General features: G+C 38.5%; 1 protein-coding gene across 1 annotated transcript; it reads left to right on the top strand.

Moving 5' to 3' along the window:
- Positions 1 to 5,074: 5,074 nt before the first annotated feature.
- On the top strand, positions 5,075 to 7,563 carry LOC311497325 (uncharacterized protein; the record flags this gene model as incomplete). The annotated part of the gene is made up of 3 exons (XM_084557597.1): positions 5,075 to 5,186; positions 5,793 to 5,903; positions 6,482 to 7,563. Coding segments are annotated over 3 exons (627 nt in total), but the record flags the coding sequence as incomplete, so codon positions are not given.
- Between the last annotated feature and the right edge of the window lie 2,894 nt (positions 7,564 to 10,457).

The following is a 10,457-nucleotide window of genomic DNA, read 5'->3' as shown; positions in this document are numbered from 1 at the left end:
ACCTGAACCTCACTATGCAAAACAAGGAGCTGGAAATGGAGAAGGAAAACCTAACAGAACAAATTCACAACATGGAGACAACACTGAATGAGCTCAACGTCAGCCGAGCTCAGTGGAGCATTGATGCCTACTTCCCCAACAATAATAACGGTATGTTCACATCCCATCACTTGCAAAATAACTGATAATAATCTACAACTCTGCAGTGACTGTTTATAAGTTGGTCTCTGCAGCAAGACAGTGTCAACCTTGTCAGGATGGCTGGGAATGTGAAACACTGTTTACTTTCTTTTTTTTTCTTTTTCCTAAGAAATTTGTCAATGACTACAGCTGGGGCAGCAAAGGAACCAAAGGATACTGGATTGGCCTGAGAGCAGAAGATGAGAAATGGAAGTGGGTCGATGGAAGTGATCTGACTGATCTGAAGTAAGAGACACTTTTCTTCTTTTCGATCACAAAATCAGTCTGGATCTAACTGACATTTTTTCCCCTCAGCTCCTTCAACCAACAGCCTCAAAGCGGTCAGTGTGTAATTTCTGTCATGAACGTTGGATGGAAATCAGTGAACTGTACAGATAAGAACCAATGGATTTGTGAAAAGAAGGCTTTATCTCTTTTAACTGCAGTTAATCTACAGTAGGTTACTAGGGTTAGTGGTTAGATCCCCAGAATATGCCACATGCTGAAGTGTCCATGAGCAAGACACTGAACCCCCAGTTGCTCCCAGTGCGTGGCACTGGTGTGTGAATGTGTGTGAGTGAATGGGTAGATGTGTCTGTGACTGTAAAGCTCTTTGAGTACCAATAGGTAGAAAATATATAAAATAATATAAAAACAAGAATATTTACCATTTTAATATAATCACATGTAAGTAAATGAACTCAAAAGACTTCTACTGTACAATTTTCTGTTTTCATCAATAAATGATTAAAGACTTGTTATTATTAACAGAAATATCTCTGTATATAAGTGATGTAGCTGTTTGTGTTTGTACTTTGTGTTAAATGTTCAGTTGTACAGTAGGTCACATTTCTACACTGTTACTGCTGTGGTTCAGCAGAGGATGATGAGTCCTTGTTGTTAATGTTACTGGTCTGTTGTCTTAGAGTATCTGTATGGGACTGCTTCTGAATGGGACTGAGGCCTCTCTGTGTGGAGTTCAAGTTCACATGTGTTTCTGCTGTAGGTCAGACCAATATGTTAGTCTGTATATTAACTGTATTAGAAACTGAAGATCAGTCCCTATTCTTATCTGAGATAAGCTGCAGCATCACCAGTGTGTGTATGTAGAATACAAATTGAAAACAGTGTTTCACATTTGCATGTTGCATTTGCTCCTCCCACTACAAAATTCAATTCAGTTTTATTAATATAGCATCAATAACAATACAAATTGTCTTGACGCTTTTCAAAATCCGTTCTGAAACCCAACCTGAAACCCCCAGAGCAAGCCTATAGGTGACGGTGGCAACAAAAAAGCTCCCTTTTAACAGAAAGAAACCTAGAGCAGAACCCAGCTCATATGGAGGGACCCATCTGACTAAGGCCAGCTGTAGAGACAGAAAAGAGGGAGAAGAGAGAGGATAGGAGGAACGAGATAAACATACATCTGCCATAGATACATACATCTGACTAAAGCGTACATGTAGAATCTGATGATGATACAAATACAACATAGAGCTGATGATGTTACATGACAGTTTGATAATGAATATAAATAAAGCTGTGACAGTGACAGCAGTTGTTCTATCACAGATGAGCTAGCTGCTATAATTATTGAATATAAGAGGCATCGTAGGCAGGTTGGATTATTCTGCACCTCTCACACTCTATATTCAGGGTCTTAAAAGTAATCTGACAAATCATAGCAGTCATAAATGTAAATGTTGATAGTTTATAGATAATCATTTACAAGGCATTGGATATCACCAAATAATGAGTCCTTGTTATGTGTTGCCAGGACAGATCTCTTTAGTTTGTCTCCAAACTTTTTTCTTCCTGTATAGACTTAGAAAAAAGGAATGCTTACCTCCTGGTGAGGTTTTTCTTTACTACGAAAAAGATCCTGTGATTGTCTACCATTGTTGTCTTCTGTGGACATCTAGGCCTTTAACCTAGAAGTCAGACAGAACTTTTCCCATGCCTGGCCAAAGATCTGCCAGGTCTAACAAATGGGTAGCTTGGGTAGTCTTTGACCGATTTGGCTCTGATTGGTAGAAGGATTACTGTTAAGGATTAATGTTAAGGTATTTTTTTTTCTCTGTATGGTAATGAGTATATCCTAATAAGAGGTAACAGCACAGACAGTTTGACAAAGAACAGAGTGAAAGGCAGGACTATACATACACATGGGCAGAGCAAGATACAGGTGAAACTGGTTTGAATCTGATATTGATCAACTGCTAGATGCCAGTTACTTCCATCCAAAAGCAGAAGTTGGTCACTGAAGCTGTGACAGAGGAACCAAGCACTGATCAACTTTAGTTACAGCTTTAATTACAGCAGTACTTCTCTGTCTGCAAGCCTGAAGACGGTGGCGATGGCAGAGGAGATTAACTACGCTTCAGTCGTATTCAAATCCAAAGAACAATTAAAAGGTAAGTTAAAATTTTAAACTACTGCGTATCAAAAAAGCTGCTCAAAAAAAGAATCTGACTATATGATACAGATCAGCAACAAAATAATTAGTTGTATTTTTTATGTGATCACCTGTACTGTAAATGCAGTGTTTCTATTTCTTGCACTAGTGTTTGATTCAGTCATAATGAACAGGAAAAAAAAAACAGTGCGCATCAAAAGTTAGATGTTGAGTTAACTAACCCAGAACTGCACTGATAAATTTAAAATCTCTGTTAATAATGATTCACTGTAAATGACAAGAGAAGCCAAACTTAGTTACACTGTTTGCTTACTTTGAAAAAAGCCCACTTACAGTTGCCTTTGAATGATGTTTGACTTCAACCACTTTAACTAAAACTGACTCCGTTTCAAAATGTAAAATGATGACTACCATAAAATGTTGTAATTAGGATTCTATCTCTACTATTACAACAGGAGCTGTATAAGCATAACAAATAGTTACGCTCTTACCCTCAAACTTCCAACGTATTGGATTTAAAATACATCTGCTACATTCCCTTGCCACTTCTTTATAGGTTGAAGAAGGTCTCTGATCGAAGGATGTTAAACTACAACATTTTTTAACACAGGTTTGAATGTGCACATTCTATAAAAGTTGAAACCCACACCTCTGCCAAATCTGATAACTGTGTTTTCCCCTCTATTTTGGAATGATGTATGGGTTAAAAAGCTATTTCCTCTTTTTACAACCCCTCCCTGACTTGGTCTATACGTGAAACCGGATAATGTGTTGTGAGATGGAGCTTCTCTGTAAAAGACACACTTTACCCTCTCTATTTTATGAGCCAGCATTTATGAGAAATAACCATCATCTTTGGTTTTAATGTCCTGTGTGTGTGGGTGTACAGAACGCCATACTGGGAAAATACTGGATGAGCTATGAAGTAGTACCACTGTGGGATCAATAGAGGAGTATCTTATATATCCTATCCAAGATACAGAACTTTGTCAGTGTCATACAACAAGTGTAAAACAATCATTTGAAGGTTCTTGTTATTTAACCACTATACACTAATTAACATTTAAACCTTTCAGTTAAAAGGGACGAGCAAACTGTGTACGATGAAGTGAAGATTCAAAATAAAGAAACAGTACAAACTCCTGACACAAATGGTAAGTAAAGAGCCGTGAACATTGTCCCTAATTCTGGAAGTACCGTGGTAGCTGTTATCATTACTGAGCTGATACCATTAAATAGGAAGTAGTTTACATGAGTTATACTCACATCCTGAGAAAAGCTCTAATGTTGCATTCACTTGTCATTTGTTTACACCTTGAAGACGGTCTCTGACCAATCCATTTTGCATAGGTTTGAATGTACAGATTCCTTTATTCACCTCAAATGAATCTGACAACTGGGGATTTCCTTCTATTTTTGAATAGCTTACTGGATGAAAAAAAAAAAAATTCTTCTTTTACATTTCCGATTTACTCAAGCCACCGCGGCTGGAGATTGAGCAATGTATGAAGTAACACAAAACCAGTCTGATCTGCTATTTGTGCGAAAATATCTTGTCACATCACACATATTTAATATACTAAATTTTGTCAGCCTCATGCATGACAGAAAAACAAACAGAATGGAATAAAAAGTTCTTTATGTTGATTAACCACAATACACTGATGAACATTTAAACCTTTCAGCTAACACGGACGAGCAAACTGTGTACGATGAAGTCAAGGTGCAAAATAAAGAAACAGTACAAACTCTTGACACAAATGGTAAGTAAAGAGTGGCGAACATTGTCCCTGATTCTGGAAGTACCATGGTAGCTGTTATCATTACTGAGCTGATACCATTAAATAGGAAGTAGTTTACATGAGTTATACTCAGCCTTGTTATTTACATGCTTGGAGTAGGCGTTTACAAATGCTGTGGTCCATCACTGTTACTCCCTCCAGACAATAGATATGACTATTTAGAGATGGCTGCCTGATTCAGTACAATATAGGTATCATCAGAAGGGTTCTGACATTCAGAGCAGGCAAACCTTAATTTAGAACTCACTCAATGAAACTGGTTACCTGTCAAGAAAAGACATCACAAGAACACTTGTAATGCTGCATTCACTTGTCACTTGTTTACACCTTGAAGACGGTCTCTGACCAATCCATTTTGCATTGGTTTGAATGTACAGATTCCTTTTTTCACCTCAAATAAATCTGATAACTGGGGATTTCCTTCATTTATGAATAGCTTACTGGATGAAAAAAAAATAAAAAATAAATTCTTCTTTTACATTTCCGATTTACTCAAGCCACCCTGGCTAGAAATTGAGCAATGTATGAAGTTGAACACAAAACCAGTCAGATCTGCTGTTTGTGCGAAAATATCTTGTCACATCACACATATTTAATATACTAAATTTTGTCAGCCTCATTCATGACAGAAAAAAAAAATAGAATGGAATAAAAAGTTCTTTATGTTGATTAACCACAATACACTGATGAACATTTAAACCTTCCAGCTAACACGGACGAGCAAACTGTGTACGATGGAGTCAAGGTGCAAAATAAAGAAACAGTACAAACTCCTGACACAAATGGTAAGTAAAGAGCTGTGAACATTTTCAGCAATATCACAAGAGCTTTTTTTACTGTTATCATTGTTAGCCTACTACCATTACACAGGAACTAATTTACAATAGTTCCCCTCTGCTTTGCCTTGCAATTTGAGTGTGTATAGTTAGCATTTGCCAGTGTTGGGGTTCTTCATCATTACCCACACCATAGATATAACAGAGATACTTATTTATGATTCATTACTGCCACATGATTCCTGAGATCATAGGTATTAGAAGGGTTCAGGTATTCTAAGTTGGGAAACATTAAGTGGCTTGGGTAAGCAGGCTTACAAAGATCACCAGCTCAGTGCATCTCATATTTCAGACGTGGAACAGATCATGTTTCTGCATGAAAGTAAAGATCTTTAGATTCATTTTAGTCACTTGTGTCACCTCTGATAGACGTGTCATTGTGGAGATTAGTTCATTTGAAGCATTCATCTGGATTGTATTCTGACATCAACATATAATAAAAGTAATAATTACATTTACTAGTTGATTTTTATACTCCCAGTGCTTAAACTTCCTTTTTGTATTTCCAACTGTGATGTGTGTAACGTCTCCTAAATGAAATGTATTGTTTAGCAGGACTCTTGACAGACAAGAAAGCAGACAGCAGACGTTATCAGCAGCTGAAATGTTGCTTGGGGACTCTTTGTGTTATTTTGCTGTTGGGCATTATAGGATTCTGTGTTTACTGTAAGTATGTGAAACAACCAATTCATACATGAACTTCTGACTTAGATGGGAGTCAAATCTTAAAGAGGTCATTTTATCTGTAAAAGCATGGAACACTAGTCAGTAATTGTTTAATTTATCAGCAAGTTTCTGTTTATTCATTTATGAATCTGGTATGTACAATAAAACACCCAAATCTTGGATTGGAAAGAAAGATGTAGGACACGTGTTGTGAATGTAATAATCAATAATAACAGTAATAACTTCTGTTCACATTGTTTCTAGTTTTCTAATGATCTTTTAGTGGTAACACATCCAACAAATGAACAGATTCTTATAACAAGTATCATCTGAGACATACTGTTGCAGGAAGTGACAGGATGAAGCATTGGCAAATTAGCTGCCGCAGAATTAGTATAGTCTGTTGAAGTTGGAAAATCCTGAAAGAAGGAGTAAAGGATTTGGGTTTCTTCATGAGATTTAACTGAGGAACTACAGTGGTGGCCTAAAACTAAACAGCTGAAACCTCAAGTAGAACAGACAGAAAATAACTTTGGCATGAGCAAAATCCAAAGTGAACCATTAATCTCATTTTGCAGATGCTTTATCATCTCATGATGTAAGCATGGTGAACCAGTTAAAAGAGAAACAACGGACCCTACAGGCTGCCAACCTCAACCTGACAAACCTCAACAATAAACTCAGCTCAGACTATGAAAACCTGACCAGGGACCACAGCAACCTGACAGCCAGGTTTGACAACCTGACACAAGCCTATACTGATGCTGAGAGCAAGATCAAAAGCCTGAATGATGAAAACATGAACCTCACTATGCAAAACAAGGAGCTGGAAATGGAGAAGGAAAACCTAACAGAACAAATTCACAGCATGGAGACAACACTGAATGAGCTCAACGTCAGCCGAGCTCAGTGGAGCATTGATGCCTACTGCCCCAAAGATAATAACCGTATGTTCACATCCCATCACTTGCATAATAACTGATAATAATCTAAAACTCTGCAGTGACTGTTTATAAGTTGGTCTCTGTTGTTGCAGCAAGACAGTGTCAACCTTGTCAGGATGGCTGGGAACACCACCAGTCCAGCTGCTATGTGATTAATAATGCTAAGCCTGCTGATCAGAAAACCTGGGAAGACGCTCGAGAAGATTGCACAGGAAAGATTTCAGATTTGGTTGTTGTAGATAATGATGCTGAAAAGGTAACAACAACTGTTATGAGATGAAAATGTATTCTCTCCAGATCTGAACACACTTTAAATATCTCTGATAACACTTTTTCTGCTTTCTTTGTTTTTCGTTTTCCTAAGAATTATATCAATACAATCAACTGGGCCAAGGAAGGGACCAATAGATACTGGATTGGCCTGAGAGCAGAAGATGAGAAATGGAAGTGGGTCGATGGAAGTGATCTGACTGATAAGTAAGAGACACTTTTCTTCTTTTTGATCACAAAATCAGTCTGGATCTAACTGACATTTTTTCCCCTCAGCTCCTTGGACCAAAAGCCTCCAAGCGGTCAGTGTGTAATTTTTGTCATTGGCAATGGATGGAAATCAGTGAACTGTACAGAGAAGAACCGATGGATCTGTGAAAAGAAGGCTTTATCTCTTTAAACTGCAGTTGAACTACAGTAGGTTACTAGGGTTAGTGGTTAGATCCCAGAATATGCCACATGCTGAAGTGTCCATGAGCAAGACACTGAACCCCCAGTTGCACATTGTGTGTGAGTGAATGGGTAGATGTGTCTGTGACTGTAAAGCTCTTTGAGTACCAATAGGTAGAAAATATATAAAATAATATAAAAACAAGAATATTTACCATTTTCATATAATCACATGTAAGTAAATGAACTCAAAAGACTTCTACTGTACAATTTTATTTTTTCATCAATAAATGATTAAAGACTTGTTATTATTAACAGAAATATCTCTGTATATAAGTGATGTAGCTGTTTGTGTTTGTACTTTGTGTTAAATGTTCTATTGTACAGTAGGTCCCATTTCTACACTGTTACTGCTGTGGTTCAGCAGAGGATGATGAGTCCTTGTTGTTAATGTTACTGGTCTGTTGTCTTAGAGTATCTGTATGGGACTGCTTCTGAATGGGACTGAGGCCTCTCTGTGTGGAGTTCAAGTTCACATGTGTTTCTGCTGTAGGTCAGACCAATATGTTAGTCTGTATATTAACTGTATTTGAAACTGAAGATCAGTCCCTGTTCTTATCTGAGATAAGCTGCAGCATCACCAGTGTGTGTATGTAGAATACAAATTGAAATACAGTGTTTGAATATAAAATGTTGTGCTTGACATATCAGTCTTTAGTCACTGCAGAAAAAAACATTTGTTTCTAATGAAATGAAAGGTGAGCTGCAGCAGCCTGACATGATGCTGCAGACTCACTGTGGGTTAAAACCCATAACAGAGAATAGTTCACCTCATAACAACTCAGCAGAAGTTTTCAACAAAAGCCAGACAATGTCACAACAGAATTACTAACAAGTAGAACAGTTGTACACTTTACTTTCATATTTACTTTCACATAAAGAAGCATGACCATACTTTATGCTAAAGCACACTCTACTGTGTTGGTGATTAGCAAATGAGGACTAGTTTGCTGCAGATACTGAATTTTCTCGTTGCATCTGTTTGAGGAGATGGTTATGAACAGGTTAATAAACATGTGATGAACATAAAAGTTACCAGAATCACTTATTTTCAACACATTTAACAGAAAACAGAGTGTTGACACATTCCGCCTGATGTCTTTTTTCTGTCAGATGAGTCGTAGCCTCTTTTATCTACTGTGATAGCAAACTCACCAGTGACTCATCTGTGAACAGGTTTCAGTTTTGGAAACGTTCATTGCGTTGTGATGTGCACCTTCGAGGAAGGCAAACCATCTACCTCCCATGAAGACACACAGCTGTTCCTGTGGGTCACCCTCTAGCCCTCTATGATATCAGAACTAGACAGGATCCCATTTAAGAGCAAGGACACTGTTTCTCAAAGTGATCACTATCACATTGCTGAGTTCTAATGATCGTAAATAACTCTGAATTGATTGTAATTGATATTTTACATTTCACATTTGCATGTTGCATTTGCTCCTCCCACTACTCAATTCAATTCAGTTTTATAAATATAGTGTCAATAACAATACAAATTATCTTGACGCTTTACAAAATCCGTTCTGAAACCCAACCTGAAACCCCCAGAGCAAGCCTGAAGGTGAAGCTGGCAACAAAAAGCTCCCTTTTAACAGGAAGAAACCTTGAGCAGAACCCAGCTCATATGGAGGGACCCATCTGCCTAAGGCCAGATGTAGAGACAGAGAAGAGAGAGAAGAGAGAGGATAGGAGGAACAAAATAAACATACATCTGTCATAGATACATACATCTGACTAAAGCGTACATGTAGAATCTGATGATGATACAAATACAACATAGAGCTGATGATGTTACATGACAGTTTGATAATGAATATAAATAAAGCTGTGACAGTGACAGCAGTTGTTCTATCACAGATGAGCTAGCTGCTATAGTTATTGAATATAAGAGGCATCGTAGGCAGGTTGGATTATTATGCACCTCTCACACTCTATTTTCAGGCTCTTAAAAGTAATCTGACAAATCAGAATCAGTAAAGTCTTTATTGCCAAGCATGTTTGTACATGCATGGAATTTGCTTTGGTGTTGTTACGCATAAAATAAAATAAAATAAGATAAAATATAGAAACTATAGAACTTGCTCTCAGATATATAAAATACAAAAAATACAAAAATATATACACAGTGTATACATGTATATATTCCACCAGAACATTTACTGTGGGATGGTAGTGGGTTTGATGTGTTCATGGGGGGGGGGGCTTGGCATTGTTCAGCAGACGCACTGCGGATGGGAAAAAACTGTTCGCCATGCGAGTTGTTCTACACTCGATGGATCGCAGCCGTCTGCCAGAGGGGAGTCTGTTAAATAATCCGTGTCCAGGGTGAGAGGGATCGGCCACAGTCCTGGAAGTCCTGGAAGGGTACAGCTCGTCGAGAGACTTCAGACTGCAGCCAGTCACCTTCTCTGCAGAGCGAATGACACGCTGCAGTCTGCTCTTGTCCTTAGCAGAGGCTGCAGCATACCAGGTGGTGATGGAGTTGGTGAGGATGGACTCAATGATGGCAGTGTAGAAGTGAACCATCATTGTCTTTGGCAGGTTGAATTTCTTCAGCTGCCGCAGGAAGTACATCCTCTGCTGTGCTTTTTTAATTAGGGCACTGATGTTCAGCTCCCATTTGAGGTCCTGGGAGATGATGGTGCCCAGGAAACGGAGGGACTCCACAGTGTTGACTGTAGAGTCACACAGGATGATGGGGAGGTGTGGGGCTGTGTTCTTCCTGTAGTCCACAATCATCTCCACTGTCTTGGAGACGTTCAGCTCCAGGTTGTGGCGGCTGCACCAAGTCACCAAGCGGTCAATCTCCAATCTGGAGGCGCTCTCATCTCCACCTGAGATGAGCCCGATGAGGGTGGTGTCATCCGCAAACTTCAGGAGCTTGACA

This window comes from Chelon labrosus (assembly GCF_963514085.1).
Source record: "Chelon labrosus genome assembly, chromosome: 12".
Lineage (NCBI taxonomy): Eukaryota > Metazoa > Chordata > Actinopteri > Mugiliformes > Mugilidae > Chelon > Chelon labrosus.
The sequence above is the reverse complement of the archived record's forward strand: the minus strand, read 5'-3'. Positions and strand labels throughout refer to the sequence as shown.